Raw genomic sequence first — 21,130 nt, 5'->3', positions numbered from 1 at the left:
TCAAGAAAGCCTATTTTTTAAATGTTCTTAGCTATTTTTATAGATTTATTTTTCCATATGAAAATCCTTGACATCATTTTATCTGGTTCCAAAAAAAGGTGAGATTCAGATAGACACTACATTACTAATATTATAGAGTACTTGATTTTTCAACAAGATTTTATAATTTCCTTCATATTGGTTCTACATGTTTCTTGCTCAATTATTTCTAAGTATTTTATAATTCCTATTATGAATTTTTATATTACTGATTACATTACTATTACATTATTACCCTTAATTACTGATTATTACAAATATAGAGAAAATATACATCTCTAAATTTACCTCGCATTACTCCATCCCAACTCACGCACTCTCATCTGCTGCTTCTCAGGTAGCCAGCAGGCTCTTCCCCCTTGTTCTTTGGCTGACTCCTTTTCATCCTTTAGGTCATTTTACTTCAATGTCTCCTCCTCAGTGTCTCTTTTCCTCCATATCACCCATAACAATTTGCATTTATGTATTTCTATTTCTGTAGATGTGTTTCTTCCTCACTTGATTTTTAAATCCATGAAAACAAGGAACATTTTGCTCAAGACTAATATAGGATCTAATATATGAGGATACACTATAAATATTTGTGGGCTGAGGATAAATCCTTTTTCTTATCACCTTCTGTATCCCCTGTCCAATATCTTGTTTATTCTCCACATGCTACTTCTCCTCATCTTCAAACCATTTTAAGTTCATTTTATCTTAAAACTTGAGCTATGACTCCTTTGGTTACCCTCTATTTTTCCTTCATCTGCCATCATCACTCCTATTTTTACCTGAATTTGTTTCCCACTCCAGTCTCCTACCAAACCTGTATTACCATGCCCGCCTCAGGAAGTCCAGGAGACAGGTGTCAATCCCTATTATCTTCGACTTCTTTGTCATTTACAGCAACTTGTGACAACATTTTTTCTTCTAGTTTAGCTTGTGTTTGCTTCTCTTATCCCCTCACTTGCCCTCGCCTTTCCTGATTTCTGCTGGTTTTGCACCTCTGCACAGTCTCCCGAAGTGCTCTGCTCCACTTACAGCATTAAAATGTCCATTTATTTTATTTTTTTTTTAAGATTTTATTTATTTATTTGACAGAGATAGAGACAGCCAGCGAGAGAGGGAACACAAGCAGGGGGAGTGGGAGAGGAAGAAGCAGGCTCACAGGAGAGGAGCCTGATGTGGGGCTCGATCCCATAACGCCGGGATCACGCCCTGAGCCGAAGGCAGACGCTTAACCGCTGTGCCACCCAGGCGCCCCTAAAATGTCCATTTATTATTTCAACAAAAATAAGTTGCATGACTACCCATAAGGCATTGTGTTAAGTTTTGCATGTCACATGGAACAACACAGGAAGTACTCATCCATCTAGAGTTTAGGCTCAAGAAGGGAGATTGAAAGTACATAATCACACAAGTAATCATTTGGCTACAGCTGGTTAAGTGCCAAAAGGAAAACGACAGGATGCGGTCTGGGTGGCTCCTGAAAAAGTACACTTAATGTCAGTCATGAAAGATTGGTAGGATTTTTTTTCCTCCAAACGGAAGAGCTATTTAAGCTGTATTGGCCCTAAGGTGAGAAAGAGCTCGGAGTCCTTAAAAACACAATGCAGTGGCACCAGAATGGAGAGAGGAAAGCAGAAATAGATGGAGCTATAGCCAAAGAAGATGTACGTGCATTCTTTTCTACACTACAACACTGCACTACAATAGCTCTGTCCAACAAGCACCCACTTAGTACCGGGCATCATATTCAGTCCTTCATAAAAGGTATTGTAATTCTCTTGTAGACTTAGGAATTTATAATCCTTCTTTACACTTGAAAAAGTAAGGACTAGAGAAATTGCATAATTTATCCATAGGATTATGCTTCTAGAAAGGAGTAGAAAAGATTATGCATTTTAACACAGTGAAAATAATGTACTTATAAAAACCCCCTAGTCACAAAGCCTAACTTTAAAATTTCCTTTTACTTTATTTTTATCTTCTAAGGTTTAAAATTAGAATTAGAGACCCAAGTGAAAAAGAAATGGGTAAGAAAACCTGAAACTCCTTCAAATAAACCTCTCAAAGACAAAATACACATTGCAAACTTTTTGCATCTTTCTCTGGTAATTAATCTGATGAGTCTGTTTTAGTTTGTCATTAATTGTATTAGAGACCTACATGTAATTAAAAAGATAATGTAACAACTCCATGGAAGTTTTCTGATTAAGGGTTTCATTGCAGTTGTCATCCTTTTGTACCAACTCGGTGGTAAATATAGCTGCACCAATTAATAATACATTAAACATATATGCCCAGGACTGACTTTTCTAATTAACAAACATACTTTTGAAATAAAATTTTAACTAGTCAAACACTTTCTTGTGGCTAAAATTTACTATTACTATTACAATTACGTGTGTGTGTGTGTGTGTGTACGTGCTTGGGCACACACATACACACGTAGACTAAAGGTTCTTCCATACAAATCACAGGTTACAAAATTAGCTATTCTTCCCCACAGTCTATTTGGAATGTGATCCTTTATGAAGGGTAATCCATCATTCTACCATCAGCCTGGAGGATTTTACCCCATCAAGATCTTTTAGCCTCAACCTTTCCAGATGTAGAAAGTAATCTTCACTTTTTATGTGAAAAAAACATTCAAACTATTTCGAATATTGTTAGCATAATACAGTCACAGGAATGGAATCTGTTGCCTCAATTCTGGACTCATAATTTTATAACTTGAGAAAACTTTTCCTACTCAAAGACAGAAAATGATGTACTGAAGAGAGTAGGAACTTGTGAAGATGCGCCTGAGTTTAATGCATATTTATTAAACTACTTCTTAGCGTCTGTCAGAGCTCCATTATCACCCTCAACGTTTCAATTCTTAGGCTTCTCCCAAAATGGTAAAGTCATGCAAATGAACAAGAACTGTTTCTTCTGTAGGTTAAGTTATTAAGTGATATAAACAATGGCAGACTTTAGGGGGAAAAAAATCACAGATACATGAAAATTTTATTGTACCCATTTTTTAATTTTATATTTTTATTTATATTAGGATATTATACAATTTTCAAAGCTAACAACAGAATCTTTTTAGTATGTGTATTTGAAGCATAACAAAATAAAAGTATTTCACAAAAGAAGTTCATATTACAGTACTATTGAAATATGAGGCATAGGAATAATTACGCATTTGTGGGTTATAAACATAATACATTCATTTTAAAGAAAAAACATTTAATATGAATAACATTTTGGTTAAAATAAATATCATGTAAATGTTAACAGCAACACCTGAAGTATATTGATACAAGAAAGGTGTTTTGTAATAGGTACTATGTAAAATGGTAAAGCATTCATGAAATGGCTGTACTATCTTACTAAATTTACAATCATTGCACATTGTTGAGCACTTTATTTATATAGGGATACCCTTTATCCACCACTTCTAAACCTCAGCATACAAAACAAAGTTACCCCACATTTTCCTCTGGGGAACTGGTACCAATGTCTAATTAAGGTTTAGAATTAGATGTACCTTTCATTTTACTATTAACCAATTTGACTCAAATGTCTTACTTAATCAGTACAAAATTTACTTATTAACAGAAATATAAAGAGAATATTTCATAGGTGATTATAAAAATTAAAACTTCTAATCATCTTCATAATTCTCTGAAATGATCTCATTCAAAATTAAAATTTGTTGTTTACACAGTGGTTTCTTCAGGAAAAAATATGAACACTTAGATAGGAAAAAGATACAATATCCAAAACAAAAAGTTTCCACGTGTAGAAAATGATAATGGATTACCCTGATCATTAAATTCTTCCCAGCTATTTCCTTCTAGCAGAGAGATTCACTGTAAAGAAAAGCTTAAATCTTTGCTTAAAAGTCACTATGAGGGGTTAAGCAAATGAATTTTTTTAGATTCAGGTATTTTTATAGATTGCAAGAAAAAGAAGATTATCTGTTCCAACTACAGAACAATTTCCTCTCAATTATATTATAATAAAATGAACATGACACTAATGGTCAACAAACATAATTCTACTTACTCATACTTCTGGAGACAAATCTATGGATGCTCAGTGTAAAAGCTGTAAGTAACTGGAATCTGGTAAAAACAATGTATCCGGCCCTCATTTAAAGGACCACCCAGGTGTCCTCTGTCTATCCCATGATAAAATTACCCTTCAGATACCATAACTGATTACATTTTGGGGGGAAAAAAAAGTTTATGCTTTTGCCCTTTATAAGCCATTTTTGAAGTTTACAAATGACTTGAGAGTATTCAAATGATTGTAAGAAAAATACTTATATGAGAGAACAAAACCAGGAGTTACATAAGCTAAAGGTAGGTATTCTCCGAACATGAGGTTTTCACGTTGGCAGGATTATCCATCCCAGGGTTACAGGGTGGCATGGCGTCCTTGAAAGGCGACTGCCACTCGGCCTTTTATGGCTTTCACGATTCTGTGAAGAACTGGTCGCAGCTAACATGAAGGCATTAGGGGAAAACATATCTCCACAACAGCATTTACGAAACTCTGCCCATTTCCTTAAACTAAATGAAGCGTTACCATCTCTGTCATCTTCATGCATGAATACAGTACTTTACTTAAAAGCTTCTCAACAGAAATGTTAATCTTATAAAAATTCTGGCTGTGGTAATGGCCAGTTTTCATTGCTTTAAACATATTCTAAAATTACAACCTTGTCAAATGAATTGAAACTGTGTCAACATTCACAGGTACACGACAACACACATCCCTTTCTTCCTCTCTAACAAAACAAAATACACGCATACAGGGTGGCCCAAATTTTAAAAAGTTAAAAAAAATGTTTTTAATCCAGGAAAAGTGTTGGTATACCAAATATTTTTTAAAGGGTATTATGTTCTCAGAAAATCTGAAACATAATGGATAAAATGCACATATAACATAAATAAGAAAGTAACTTGAAGAATACAAACAAATTTCTGAAGGGGGCCAATCAGAACTTCAACAAAATCTATGAATAAAAACATATGCGTACACTCTAGTGTACATTATGAAGAGAGAATTTAAATTTAAAAAGAGCTTGAAATATAGTACTGTAAGATTATGCAAAGATTTTTTCAAATGTACAAACAATAATAAAAACACACAAAAAAAGCCTCGGGCAATGTGCAACTTTCAAAATTACTGTCACACCAGCCAAACAAATCCTTAACCACTTTTTAAATGGATTCATTTATACCATTTTAATGCAAAGAGACTATCAGAGATATTAAAACAAAACAAAATAAAGCAAAGAACTCTTCAGTGTCTGACTCACATTTTGTCCCCCAATTTTTTCACATTTAAGAGTTGCATTTTGAATGTATAAGCTAAGAATTTTAAGTGTCTCCTCAAATAGTTTATGTCTACATTTATCTTAAGAATTATACTGGAAAACTACAATGCTAAGAACTAAAACACATACTTCAAACTTTTAAAAATAAAATAATCACAAAAGTTCACAATTGTGTTAATCTCAAATGTCCATAAATGACGAAAGAGCAAACAAGTCACATGTTCAGATATTTTTCCTCAGGTTACAAGTCTATCTCGATGAGTGCCAAGCTGCACCTTCAATATTTGGCACTGAGAGTCTATCTGAACACAATTTATCAGAAAAAAAAAAAAAATCTAAATAATTCTAAAAACCTTTAGCCATTAAAAACCATTAAGTTTCATTTACTCTCCTAACATGCTGTCTGACTATCCAAAGTCATTTGGGGTTTACAGGAAGGTGACTTAAACTGGTACAAAATGAAGCTTATATGAAACTGGTTAAGGATTCAAAGCACATTAGCTCTGAAAGATTCATCTTAACACCCAGACAAAAACGGGGAGGTATGATTTGCACAAAAATACTTTAAATTATTTTGGTTACGTTCTTCATCGTCTTCCACGTATTTAGCTGCTTGCGGTGCACGCATGCATCCTCTTGGCTACGTCATAAACGTAGGTGATGTCTGGTCGCTTCTCTGGATCTGGGTTGATGCACATATTCACTAACTGTCGTAGCTACAGAGAAAGAAAATATGATATGCTTTAAAAAACCCTTCCAGTTAGTTATTAAAAATATTCTGACTAGATATAGATTGACAAGGAAAGTACATTTTCTGACTAAGTACTCATATGTGGAATTTGGGAATCAAAACAAATGAGCAAAGAAAAAAAAAAAGAGACAAACCAAGAAACAAACTCTTAACTCTAGAGAATACTGACGGGGAGATGGGCAGGGGGATGGGCAAAATCGGTGAGGGGGGATTAAAGAGTGCACTTACACTGAGCACTGAGTAAGGTACAGAACTGTTCAATCACTACAGTGTACACCTGAAACTAATATAACACTGTATGTTAACTATACTGGAATAAGAATGACAAAACTTAGTGAAAAAGGATATATATGACTGTTGTCAATGATTTTACAATCAGTTGCAAAGTCTAAGAAGTATGTATAGTCATTGGTGAGTATTAATGTCAAGCAAAAAGTATTGTCTACAATTGGAGGCTTTAAAATTTTGCTATTTTTCAGAGAAGTTTATCATAAGACAATACTCATGAAGGACAACAGGCTTTTAGCTCTAAGGCTCCAAATTAACTGTAGATACATACACATTTATTCCATCTAGAATGTAGTACATTAGCCTTGATAGTAAAAGTTTAAATTTAATAAATAGTAAAGTTAAAGATAGTAAATTTTCATAATTATATACTACAGATCTATAGATCTAAATTTATATGAGGCATAGGATAGATTGCTATCATATGCACTTCTCATAAATCATTTTATATAAATATAAAACGTTTTTATTATTTCATATTAAAGAAAAAGCACTCTTCCAAACTAAGAATAATAAATTATAAACAAGGTAAATTACGAACAGTATCCCAATCCTCAAACTGCGTGAAGGAGTATTAGCATTTTCACTTTCTAGAGAGAGCTGAAGTTTACTTACTTATTTACATTACAGAAAATGAGCGCACATCAATTAAAAAAAAAAATCCTTCCATCTGGTCCTAGAGCCACTGAGTAGAAGTATATGGGATTTCATTCTCAATCCCAACTGCCATCAGTTTATGACACCATGTGTCTTCGTAACACTGTACCTGGTCTTTCACAGACGATAAGCCAAATCAAGAGGAAGAGCCAGATTCTTTGGCTTTGAAAGTATGTCTCGAGGAATAATTTAGATATTTTGAAAACTTGCATTAATACTTTCTGGCCTGTTATTAGCATGTAGTAAATGTTAATGGTAATATTACACCCACTGCCAGGGTCTGAGGATTTCAATTTATATTCCTTGCAGTGCAGCAGACAATAGCATTAAAAATCCTTAAGAGGAACAGCAATACACAAGGCATTTTATTATGCGATCCAAGAGAAATTTAAGTCAGAAAGAGGCTGGCATTTTACCCACTAAAATAAAAACAAATACATCCAATTATACACAATACAGAAAACAGCAGGAAAAGTATTTATAATGATACATGTATTTAAAAAGATAATGTGTTCTAACAGGTCACCTAGTTGTCAGATATTTTGTTTAGAGATAAAAAGGACAAAGGAAGCAGAAAAGATGACAGAAAAAGATAACCATGGTACAAAAATTCATTCTATTTAACCAGAATACAAGTAGATGGAACGGCAATTTTTGACCGAATAAAACTACCACATCCTTCAAATCGGTCCAGAAGCCATATCTTTCCAGCCTAATAGGTCACAATTGGGTGAAACTTCCAACCTACTGTAGCAGATGGTCCTCAAGTTCTCCTGCCCAGAGGAGAAAGTGCCCAAGATTAAAAACAGATGATATAAGCTTAGTTGAAGAGGACAAAGATTCTCTGGCTCTCCAAAGTGGAAGATGAGAAGCAGGTGCAATAAAGAGGGGGAGAAGTAAAGAATACAGTAAATGAAGAGGGAGTGGGTATGGTGGCTGAGCCCTGCTTTTTAACCCCTCCTTCAGGACAGCCTTCCTAAGGACGGACAGGAGAATCAGGCTACAGTAGACAGAGGCAGGGCCATACCGAGTTTGCTTTTCCTCTTTCTTATGTGGTTCGATCTCCTTCTGAAGTGTAGTTCATTGTGTCATAAAGATTTATCTTTTCCAAAGAAGTTTCTAACAGGTCACGTAGTATACAATTACATACAATATGAAATATGCCATACCTCAGTATATTTATGAGTCAAATAATCCACTGATAATTTTTTCCTAAATTGTTATCAAATAAACAAATTAATAAAATATGAAAATAAGATCCTATAAAATTAAAATATGCTTGAGTAGCAGTTCTCACTCATCTAGAGTAGATCACTATGCTGGCATTTGAGGACACTGAGGGTAAATGAGGGTAAAGAACCAGAAAGGAAGGCTTATTGTCCAGGATGGGAAGTGAGAGAATGACTCATTTTCCTTCCTGACAATCTGACACTTCTTTTCTTTCTGCCTCTCCCTTCTCCATTCATTCAATAAGATCTTACTGAGCATTTATTATGTGCCAGACACTTTATTAAGTAGTAAGGATAAAGCAATAAATGAAATATACATGGTACCTGCCTTTGTACCGCTTACAATCTAGTGGGAGAAGAAAGACTGACAAAGATAGAATTGTGAGACATACAACTAATTCTATTATAAACTACAAAGTGATAGGTATCTCAAGAGGTATTTGTGAGACACTTAGAGGCAAAAAGGCTGTAGATGGCCGCCCAGAAGAGACAATCATTATTTTCCTCTTTTTCCTTCCATCTACCTAACTCCGAGTTGTTCCACCTCATTCACTGAGGACATCCAGCTTGACAGTATTCTTCATCCCTATTACGACAACCACCTTTCTGGTCACTGTGACGCCCATCTGGATACTCTATCTGCAACAAACTTCTTGATTACCTGGCCCTAATCTTCACTTTCATTCCATTTTAGTCTCTGCCTCCCAGGGGCACAGCCTAAGCCTTACAATGTCCTGTGTCACATAGGAAATGTGGGCACAAGCTCCTGTCCTTCCAGGGCTCTCACACTTGTCTCCCCGTATGGCTGTGCTTTGATCTGAGACCATTTCCAATACCTCTCCTCCTCGTCAATCATCTGCTTCTGGGCTTACGTCCTTCATTTCCAGGCTAGATCTCAGAGCACAATCCTTTAATCACTTCTTTGTCTTTTCCCAATATCGACCCTGACAATTGTTTTCTTTGGTTCTCTACCAGGATGTGAAGGACCGCTGGAGAAAATCGTGGACTCCATAGAGTCTGGACTCACCAGACTCATGATTCCAACTGCAGCTGGCCCTTAAAAGCTGTTCTGTAATTCAAATGTTTGCCTGATAAACTCCATTTCCCACAATGGCTAATGTCAACCTTCACTACTCTCTGTAGGCACTGCCCTCAATTCTTTCTCACCCAGGACCTTGCCTCCTACCTCACAGAGAAAAATCAAGACTGTTAGGTTTAAACTTTCCTCAGTATCTCAACCTAACCTATCAATATCTGATCCATTCATCTCTGTCTAGCATAGAGTATTTTTCTTCTACTACTCTCAATTCTATCACTGGTATCCAAGAGATGATACACTATATACCATTATACATCAGTACCTGAGATACAGTTGGCTATGAATGTTTAAAGAGTGAATATTCAGTCTGTTATTACTCTTCTATATTTTCAACCTCTCCTCATTTGCTGATTCCTTCATCATAGTCTATAACTGTAGTCGTTTCTCTTCCTAACCACCGCCTCGTCTAATGTATTTGCTCTACAGCCAAATTTCTTTGGGATGGGGGGAAAAAAAAAGGGCCCACTACACTTACTCTCTCAACTTCCTTAATCTACTTATATAAGCCAACTGTAATCACTTTTTCCTCTCCTCCGACCCCCAACAGTACTGCACTAAGATTGCTTTGGCACAGGTTAGCAGTATTTCCCATTTGCTAAATCTAACCAACTCTTTTCTGTCTCTTACTCGACCTTTCTGCATGGCTGATGCTTCTGATCACAGCCTTGCTGGGAGTTGCCCCCTCCCCTGGCCCCAAGACACCATACTGGCTTCTCCTCTCACTTCTCTGACTTTTCCTTCCTTTGAAGGTTTAGCTTCTTCCTCTGGCAGTCCCTCTATTGTCAGCGTGTTCTGAGGTCCATTTCTTCCTTATCTCTTTTATCTTCTCCCTCTACCTTCTTATCCTACACAACTTTACTTACCCCCATGGCTTTAATAACCACCAACACAACACACTGAGGAACACACACACATATGTATCTTTAGGACAGATCTCTTCATGGATTCTATTCACGTATTTTCTCCTGGCTTCTGAGCATATCTATCTACGAATACCTCATATTAAACATGTTCGGAACTGAGATCTTATTATTTTCCCCCCAAAACCAGTTCTATCTTGGCAGTGCCTCCAATTTCTCAAGCCAGAAATCTGAAATTCATAAGAGACACTTCCTCACACTTCCTCCCCGTGGCCTAACAATCATCAACCAAGTCTTATTGTTTCCTGACTGTATTTCTTCTTGCCTTAGGCTCCACTGCTTACACTCAAGGGATACTCTTCCAACTGACAGTTTTACCTCCAGTTTCTTCCAATCTCCCTAGCACTGCCTGTAAACACCAAGCTGACCACACTTCAGCATTAAGCATTTCAATGGCTCCCCATTGCCCTCTAGAAAGTCTAACCATTAGCATGGTATATTATGGGCTTCTAACATCTGGCTCTTGCTTACCTTTCCAGCCTCATATTTAGTCCCAAACCCCTCCTCCCTCCAGCCCCACTCTACACTCTACACTCTCACCATAACAAAGTGTTCAGTTCTGTGTTCGCCGAACTGTTTTATGCCCTGAATCTTTATGTATGTTGCTTCTCTGCTTATAAAACCTGCCTCAAAATCCCCTATTCTCTTTCCTGTTACCTACTCATTCTCTAAAGCCTTTGTTAACAACTCTATTGCCACGCACAACTTAAAATATATATATTAATTATTATATATTAGTTTAATTAATATTAATTATTATAACTATAAATAAGTAAATATTATATATAATAATTAATTCATGGCGTGGAGCCCACCCTGGGACTTGAACTCGCGGCCCTGAGATTAAGACCTGAGCTGAGATCATGAGATGGACGCTTAATTGACTGAGCCACCCAGGCACCTCCAGAACCTAATATTTTCTATTTGCCCTCCATCATACCCTTCACGTACTTTTTTTTTTTTGAGGTATAACTGACACTAACATTATATTAGTTTCAGGTGTTCACGTGCTTTAATTAAAGTCTCTATAGCACTTTATTGTACTTCATTTAACATCTGTGTTCTCCTATTAAACTGAAAGACTGGGAGGATGGCTATTATATGAACAGTAAGTGTTCACTAACATGTTAAATCAAAGAATGAATGGGTAACTTCTGAGTGAGAGAAAATGGAATGGTTTTGTGGTGGTGGCAACTGACTGAAGGTCCGAAGCATGAACACAATTTTGATATATAAAAGGGTAAGGGAAGATCCTAAGCAGAGGTAACAGACTGAACAAAGGTGCTGACCCAAAGGAAGTGTGAGGTGTGTGAAAGCAACGGCTAGTACTTCTGCAGGACTGGGGAGCAAGCAACAGGGGTGAAATGGTAAACTGAGGCTAAATTAAGCAAAAGCTTAAGGAGTTTAGAATCTATTGCTATAGGCAACGGGAAGTTAGTACTTAAGCCAGGAGGGAGAGGTCATTAAAAGTGCACTTCAGTCCATCTTGTCTTGGAATAGTCAAAGAAAGAGCAATGCCAGCAGAGCACTCAATAAAATTCCTTTAAGATTTCAGGCAAGAGATATTCCTTTAAGATTCAGGCAAGAGATATTGCGCATCAGAAGTTTTCGCCAGGGTATGTGAAAGGACACTGTGTCCACTAACAGAAGTAGGTGACAAAGAAGAGTGACTTCGCAAGGGCAAAAGGGACACTAAGTTTTGAAGGTATTTGAGGTACTGACATATTACAATTTGGGTAGAACTGTGAATTCCTGAATTTGGGGTTTAATTCTGTATCTGTATCTAGATAACTGAATTCTATATATTAAACAGTTTTTTGACTCTACCCATATCAAGATCATGAAGATAAAGGAGATAGCTTTAGTGAAAAGTTATTAATCTATACTGAACATAATTTTGCACTGTATGGTTCTCTTAAATATTCATGTGTTAATTTAGTCTTACTTAAGAGTATCATTCTGGATTTTAAAAAATCCTGTATTTATATAGGATTTAATATTTTACAAAATCTTCCATATCCTTTTATTTTTAAAGTATTGTAATCCCTCATAGCAATCTCAATTCAGAGAGGAAAAAAAACTCAGAACCAATTAAAAAATTAATGGTGAAACCTGAACTGGAACCCAAGTCATTCGATTTTTAATGCAGGCCTTTTCCACTTCCCATTGTTGAGAGCTTGCTTACTTTTATTGAACTTAGCCTTTTGGTTTGAATTCCTCATGATGCCTAATACAGCTCTGCATGCATAATGGTTTCTCAGTAACACTAACTGGTTGAATTTCAAATCATTACCACTGTAGAGGGTTTTAACTTAGTCTGAGGTATTATCTGAGTTCCAATCAAGAGAGATGTGTTACTAGTACCGACAGAAAATACTAGTTATGTGGTGGCCATCACAGAGTAGAGAAGGTAGCATCTCAGGTACTTTATTCAAATACTCAGAGGTTGTTCCCACTTCCATACAAAGAACACAGTGGTGAGATGCCCCAGCTTTAATCCATGGTGTCAACGCTGACTTGCTGTTTGTTTTCCCTTAAGCAGATCAGCAGAATAGAATCCATCTCTTAAGTCCTTGTCCAAGCATATTTAACAGTGTATTGAATATTGAAAAAATCTGAATGTTCAAAGAGTACTGAAAGTTGTGCTACATAGCTACTATCAAACTCCTGCTAAGGAATGAAAATTTAGGGAAGATCCTGCATAAGATAAGATTCATCTTTTTAACTTTGGATAATCTTAGCTCCACCCCTTAATCAAAACAGGCCACCAGAAGCTACATCAGGGTGGAGCACAATGGCTTATCCCGCTGCCAAATCGCCTTTCCAAAACCATGCTTTAATGCTTGCTTTTAGCTTTTATCAAACATCACGTAAGTATTTTCTGTATAGCGCTACTAAAGACACTGCCTGGTACATTACTCACAGATCCTTATAGAAGATATTTCAATTATAATTTAGCGGGAGAAAACTTTGTCTTCTCTGGGGAACTGGTATATTTCCTCCTTAAAAACAGAAACAATTTGCCCACTGTTTCCCTTTGAGCCCTGACAGAAAGGAAGCAATAACTAGATGAACAGCTCAACCATGGGAACTCTGCTGGCCAGTGAGATGTGCTTACTTTCTCTTTTATCCTTGGTTTTGAATTTGTATTTCCATTTCTATTTTAATAACGTGTTAAGTCATGTCTTTTTTATTTTACTTTTTAAATTTTTTTAAAAGATCTTATTTGAGAGAAAGAGAGAGCACGTAAGTGGGTGCAGGGGCAGAGGGAGAGGGAGAAGCGATTCCCTGCTGAGTAGGGAGCCAGATGCAGGACTCAGTCTCAGGACCCTGGGATCATGATGACCTGAGCCGAAGGCAGACGCTTAACTGACTAAGCCACCCAGGTTCCCCAAGTCATGTCTTTTATTGTAAGTTATCTCAAATCCTTTTTGAAAAAAAGGCAGATTGTAACACAAAATGGGATATTTACATAGACCTGCATTCTTAACTGGATGTAGTTTTCCTTGATATATATGAGATAACTACTGGTTGTTCTAAAGATAATCTAAATAGACTTGTTAATGTAATGGAGGAAAAATCAGCTACAACAGTCTTTGGCGATGTAAAGGGAAGAAAATCACAACATAAAACTTACTTTCATGTTACAAACAGCCATGGACTAAGTCTTATGCCTTTAACTTAATAATTTGGTTTAAAAATATAAATTTATATGATCTATGAATGGTCTCTTGTCATACCAGATAAGAATTCAAGTTATATAAATAAGGTCACATCTCACCCTGCCTTCTTCGAATGTATACAAAATACAGTTTCACTTTTACATGGCACTTATTTGCCCTCCTGCTGTATGACTAGGAGGATAACATTGTGACTACATATCAGAAAGCAGGAACATTAAGAGACAGCAGAAAGAGTTGAAAAATCATTAAATAGAGGAAGAGGAAAAACTCTTACTTTTGCCAGGTAGTTTCAAAATTTTAAGTTGTTAAATAACTAGCCATAACAGGTTCCTTTGGTTACTCCTAGTTTCACTTTTTGCAGCCAGAAGACACGTCTAGGGGCCACGTTCCTTAGCTGGACATGCTCTATACAACCAGTAGTTAGTTTCCTCAGGCTCCCAGTGAAAACATGTTCCAATCTTCATGCTCTATACGGTAACTCTGGGGCTTTAACTATATGTTATTTCCAGTGCCAGAGCAGAGAGAAAATTAACTTCCTAAAACTAATTTCCTAAAAGCTGATATTTACTGAGTCCTTATCATGAATCAGGCACGATTCTACACACTTCTACACGGCTTAACAATTCAGACTTCGTAGCAACTCTTTGGGGTAGGCACTGCTACGACATTTTACAGAGGAAAACATTCCCAAGGTCGCAAAGGCAGGAAAGAGGACAGCCTGGCTTTGAACTGAAGTAGTCTAGCCTCAGAGTCTGGTAACTTTTAAAGTTACTGTGCTATAACACTGCCCAAGAAAAAGCCTAAAAATCCTGGTCTGCAGGTTCCCTCACAGATGCCTCTGAACAAGGGTGGGAGACCTTCCAGATAGACAAAGACAGTTTTAGATTATTTCATTCTCAAAAGAATACTAGCTCTAACACTGGCTCATCTAGTTTCTAAATTAATCGATCAGTCTTCATCTTTCCTAGGCCAACTCTGATAAAAAGAGCAAACCCAACAATTTTCTCTAGGGCTCTACAAAACTCACAATGAGACACAGGCCTACTTTATCCATCAGAGATACATTTAAATGACACAAAAATATTAAGATTGGTATTACATGGTTTGAGTGACAATTTTAATGTTATTTCTGACTCATTCATTAAAGTGACAAGTAATTCCCTCAAAACAAAATGTAGTTGAATTTTAACATGGAATGATTTTTTTATGCCAGATTATAAACTTACATAAGTGGCTTGATGAATTATAAAAAATGTCTCTAATTTTTCTATCCAAAAGTTAGACATTAAATAGTCAGAATGTGATAATTATCTTAGAGATTTCCCTCAAGGTTAGTCTTTATATTTTTTAGAAAGTTCCTATAAGCCTCTGGAAGAAAAGAAGTTAAAAACCTTTAACATTTACCTAATAGCCCACAAAAATTCTAACTACTATATTAGTAACCATGTTTGAGGAAAACATGTTCACACATAACTTTTAAGAATTTTCTATATATTCCTGTATGTCAGGCTTCAATTTCTAATGACATTTTTAGGCAACTTGCTCAAAAAAAAATTTTTGTGTTCGAATTGAGGGAATTAGCTTTCCATTTATTCCTTCAAATTATAGAAATAATGCCAAAATCAGTAGATATTACAACTTTGATAAAAAAGAAATAGAAGTAAAGAAACATTTCATGGTTTATGTTATGTCAAAAAATTTAATTAGTTTGCATTACTTAACACATGTTTGTAAAAACATGTAGTTTGTTTTTTTTAAATTGTTTTATATAACAAGATAAAAATAAGGCAAAATAGAGGTCTGAATATGCAAAAGCCTTTATAAAACTGAAGAAGAAAAAACTGCTTAATTCAGATGCTTAAGGGAAATTTAAAAAGCAATACAGAAACATTTAAATGAGAAAAAGCATATAGGAAAAATAAAATGAATTCTCTATAACATTTCTTTTTTTTTTTTTTTTTTTTTTTTTTTTTAGATTTTATTTATTTATTCGACAGAGATAGAGACAGCCAGAGAGAGAGGGAACACAAGCAGGGGGAGTGGGAGAGGAAGAAGCAGGCTCATAGCAGAGGAGCCTGAATGTGGGGCTCGATCCCATCACGCCGGGATCACGCCCTGAGCTGAAGGCAGACGCTTAACCGCTGTGCCACCCAGGCGCCCCTCTATAACATTTCTAAATGATTATGAAATCATAAAGTCATATGTTAGTTAATTACTACATTTGTTTTCAATAAAGTGGAGAAAATACTAATATACTAATATATGTTGATCTATATTATTTCCAAAGAAATATCAAAGCATATGGGTTAGTACCAGAAATATGAAAAAGAAGAGAGTGTTAACAGTCATTGTTGTCAGGGCGATAACCCAATTACGTATCAAGTTCAGTCACGTACAGGTAATAACAATAGGGCTCTTTGTGCATTATAGCTTTAGGTCACTAACACAATTCTCAACAGAATAATAAAGACTGGTGCTATTGGTACTGTTTCTTTTTCACCCCCCATCTTAATCCCTCTGAGACCAATTATGTTATATCAGCCTCCCAGATATACCCAATTTCCATCTACCCAAGGACACATTTTAGCACCCCAAAGTGGGTCTAATACATTAAAGTACACTATATTTCGGAGCTTTAGATATTTATACAAAATGATTAGGCGTATCCAACTTGTACACCAAAGTGTCACTAGTGATTGACTTGGGGGTAGAGGGAAAAGGAAAAAGAAAGCAATCTTACACAGAGATAAGGTAATGTAATGTCTATATTTCACAACTGAAGATCATTCAGTGTGTCTTTTGAAAACCGTGAAAGTCTTACAGAAAGTTACATGGTTTTATAGGATCCCACAGGATATGTGAAATATAGGGCACCGTTTTGGATTCCTGTCTTCAAGGAGCAAGTCCCCAGTGTCACTTCAAAAGCATAAGTGAACAAAGGGCCTACTTAAATATATTTTTTAAACAAAAATGGAACATTCGAAGCTTAAAGATATAATCTTATATGGCAACGCTAAGTAAGGTGGTCAATTGATATTATAAGTGATGAGAATATCTAACTCACTAAACCCATTTTTAAGAAGGAAAAATCAAATATTATTAACAGTGTTTGAGATAATATCCAATGTTAAATTAATCTTAATAAATAATGGCACAGTTACATATTTATTACTATAAGTAGTCTCATCTCACTTAGCATTGGATTACATGATTATAAGGCATACAGAAATATTTGTGAAAATAGATTTAGCTCCAAACATTAATTGTGCCATTTAATTTAACAACTCTCATTTAAATATTCTTGGGATAGTATATTAGGAAGACTCTTCCAGCATCAATTTAAATAACATTGGTTAGTTTCAACTAACAACTCCAGGGAATTTATTTAGTCCTATTAAAATCTGCGAATCTAGCAACTATAAAATAGAACTATTCAGACTGCTCAAATGAATTAAAAAAGCTTACTAAACTTAGTTTAACTTCAAAATATGCAAAAATAATCTGCATTTAACCCGACACTTTCGGGTTTTCCCTTATATACACAAAGTAGTTCTTTTATGACTAAATCAGAGGTCATGTTTTTGTTACTGACTCAAATTTCATAATAAGCTTTTTTATTCTCAATTTTCTTTTTTAAAGATTTCATTTTTGTTTATTTGAGAGAGAGAGCATGAGGCAGGGGGAGGGGCAGTGGCAGAGGGAGCAGACTCTCTGCTGAGCAGAGAGCCTGATGTGGGGCTCGATCCCAAGACTCAGAGATCATGACCTGATCCTAAGGCAGATGCTTAACTGACTGAGCCACCAGGTGTCCCAAACATACTCTGAATTTAAATATAAACAAAAATTACTTATAAATGTTGGGTAGATGCCTGGGTGAATCAGTCCGTTAAGCGTCTGACTCTTGATTTCAGGTCAGGTCATGATCTCAGGATCCTGGGATACAGCCCCACGTCTGCTTGTCCTTCTTCCTCTGCTCTTCCCTTGCTCATGCTCTCTCTCTCTCAAATAAATAAATAAAGTCTTTAAAAAAAAAAAAAGGTAAAAAATTCAGTGTAATTTCTAAATTATTCATTTAGCAGTCCTCTTTCTTTAAGGGTAAGCTTTTGGAAAATAAATTGTATCTTAGAAAAATTGTGATGAACTATCACATTTTTTAATTAGCAGATTATGGATCAACATATCTGACTTACTGGACACATTTGCAGTGTCTACGTACTCTAATATGTAAGAATAATGCTACCCTTTTGCAAATAGCTTCCTCATTCTTTCCTTTCATTATTACGTGACCCTCTCCCCCCCCCCCCCCCCCCCCCCCGCTTAGCATAAGGCAGAGGAAAGAGATTCCCGGTAAACATGGTGGGTGATAACAGAGAAAAGACAGATGAAGGACTACGAAGTCTAACAGTGGAAAGGAATCATGAAATGCTCACTCACACAACACCTGACAGCTTACCTCAGGCTGCGTGACCCTGTAGCATAAGCAGTGGGATGCTGTGAAGTGGAGGCATGCTGGAGCCTAGGAGTGGCTCTGGCACTACCTGGCTCTCTAGCTGCTTATGTGTGAAATGGGAAGAAGGCCACGCCCTTATTTCTTTAACAGGAAAGTTCTTATGTGGCTTTAAAAAAAAAATTGTGATTTTTACAGCTGAAAAAAAAGTCAGTATTCCAATTTTATTTAAAACCATGTAAATATATGTATACTCTACAAGAACCTGAAAATATCTGGTGGAATGAGGAAGTCTGTTTAGTTCAACTAAAAATTTATTATTATTTTGTTATTCATGGATCATCAAGCCTAGAAAAAGCTCTTTATCCTTATATTTAAACTACGCCGGAAAAATCAATACTTTTCTTGTTTAAGAATAACGAAAATGGTGCTAGAAATTCTTAATTAATGCATTTAAGTAAAGTACTACTTAAGTATTTCTGGGAATACAGAAAGATAGAACAAAACCCTCCCCACTCTTGCCTTCCATTTCTCTTAAAAAAAAGGGGGTGGGGGTTAAAGTAAAAAAAAGTTTGCTATTTATGAGGTAAAACTTTATGACAGTTCATTCATTCTCCATTAGTTCTTTGATTGGATGTGACCTTTTAGGTTGATATTTAAGAAGATAATTATGCACTTGAGAAGTAGTCCCATTCATTGATTTTTAATAAAAACAGATACCTTTCGATCTGTGAGCTGGAGATATACAGTGACAAAATGAACACATTTAATGCACAAGAGAAGCATTAAATAATCTGAAAATTGATTACTGGCTCAATAATTCTATTTCCCAAATAACATTTTGGTTTCTCCAGGAATAAAATGAAGATGACCTACTGAATTAGCAAGTTCTCAAAAATATAATTAGAGGACAACCATGGATATCGTGTCCTACAAAAGTTTTTCTTATTTACAATGAACTTACAATGACCCCTAAACAGATCAGTGTCTGCGATGGCAATCAGTTCAGATCAACGAGCACTCTGCTATAATAGAGCCGACTTCATTAAAGAGCTTTTTTTTTTTTTTTTTAAGATTTTAGTTATTCAACAGAGATAGAGACAGCCAGCGAGAGAGGGAACACAAGCAGGGGGAGTGGGAGAGGAAGAAGCAGGCTCATAGTGGAGGAGCCTGATGTGGGGCTTGATCCCATAACGCCGGGATCACGCCCTGAGCCAAAGGCAGACGCTTAACTGCTGTGCCACCCAGGCGCCCCCATTAAAGAGCTTTTAACCCTCTCACCAATGCGCTATAGGTACTGAATTTCTTTTTCACACAAAGCATTGTTTTTTCAAAACCTCAGTTTAATTTCTTTTTTCTCAAACCAAGATCACCCTATTCTCCCCTACTTATTTCCATTTTTCACTTCCGTCTACAAACCCCTGACCCAACTTTACAGAGCTTCCATCCAAATTTCTCTGTTCAAACCTAAAACGAAGACAGATCTGCCAAAAGCAACCACCAAGGTACACTTCTATTCAATCTTTCTCATGTTTTCTCTATTTCAATTAGGAATTTTTTACAATAAATAAAAACTATTGAAAGAGACCGAATCTATATTCTGCATGATGTTAATGCTCAGATTTTCAAAAAATATGTTGGCTAAAAAGAACTTAGTATAGAGTTGCATTCTGTACTTTCTAAATAATTGTCAGTATAACTATTCACTGTTTTTTTTTTCAACTTAAGAGTCATGAGATAATTTAGTGAACAACAGTGAAAATGCATGCATTTTTTAAAAAGATTTTATTTATTTATTTATTTGACAGAGAGAGAGAGAGAGAAAGCACAAGCAGGGGAAGCAGCAGGCAGAGGGAGAGGGAGAAGCAGGCTCCTCACTGAGCAGGGAGCCCAATGTGGGGCTTGATCCCAGGACCCTGGGATCATGACCTGAGCTGAAGGCAGAGTCTTAACCCACTGAGCCATCTAGGCACCCTGAAAATGCATACTTTTGATGACCACTCCTGTGACTCTCAAAGAATTTAAAAACTGAAATTGAAGGAAAAGATCTGTCTTATTTTCCAGGAAATGGACACTGGGCATTCCAGAAATGACACTGCTTGCTGGTAAGAATGGAAAGTCATATAGTGGGTAATATCATTAAAATAAAATCATCATAACTTCTGACCTGTCTTTTGAGTAATTTTTTACCTTTACTGAATGGAGAGTTCTTTGGAGAAGTTTCCCACATTCATTCAGTAGTCAAATAATTGGTGCATTTTTTTTTCATTTATTACTGCAATCTCACTCTTTCACTTCCTCATTTCCTTAATCAATCACTGAATATTTTTAATATGCCACGCCCTACAGATGCACAAATAAAAAGCAGTTACTGTTCCTCAGGGGCAGGAACTAGACAGGGGTGAGAGGTTGGGTGTGTGTGTGTATGTGTGTGTGTGTGTGTGTGCGCGCGTGCAAAGAAACAACTGTCATGCAGTGTACTGCCAAGGCGGGGTGGGGGAATGTGGGGAGAGAAGAAAAGGGAGCAGGATAACTTCATGCAGAAGATGATACCCAAGCTTTTTTCAAAGAGAGAAGTTTGCCTGGTAAAGAACAGGGGAAGGGATGTTTCAGAAAGAGGAAACAGCATCCATAAAATCATGGAAATTCATGGAACTTTTAGTAGAGCCTGCACTGATAGAGTGAAGGAAAGAAGAG

The 21,130-nt window shown here is 36.2% G+C and overlaps 1 protein-coding gene across 4 annotated transcripts in view; it reads right to left on the bottom strand.

Moving 5' to 3' along the window:
- Positions 1-3,031: 3,031 nt before the first annotated feature.
- Positions 3,032-21,130, bottom strand: part of NEK7 (NIMA related kinase 7) — a 156,368-nt gene continuing 138,269 nt past the window's right edge. For all 4 annotated transcript variants that reach the window (XR_004627323.1, XM_034666988.1, XM_034666986.1 and 1 more), the window contains one exon: positions 3,032-6,075. Coding sequence is in view for 3 of the 4 variants with exons in the window: in XM_034666988.1 (XP_034522879.1) it covers positions 5,965-6,075 (111 nt within the window). In the remaining variant the exon portion in view is untranslated. The remainder of the gene's footprint in view (positions 6,076-21,130) is intronic.

This window comes from Ailuropoda melanoleuca, chromosome 8, assembly GCF_002007445.2.
Source record: "Ailuropoda melanoleuca isolate Jingjing chromosome 8, ASM200744v2, whole genome shotgun sequence".
NCBI classification, from domain to species: domain Eukaryota; kingdom Metazoa; phylum Chordata; class Mammalia; order Carnivora; family Ursidae; genus Ailuropoda; species Ailuropoda melanoleuca.
The sequence above is the reverse complement of the archived record's forward strand: the minus strand, read 5'-3'. Positions and strand labels throughout refer to the sequence as shown.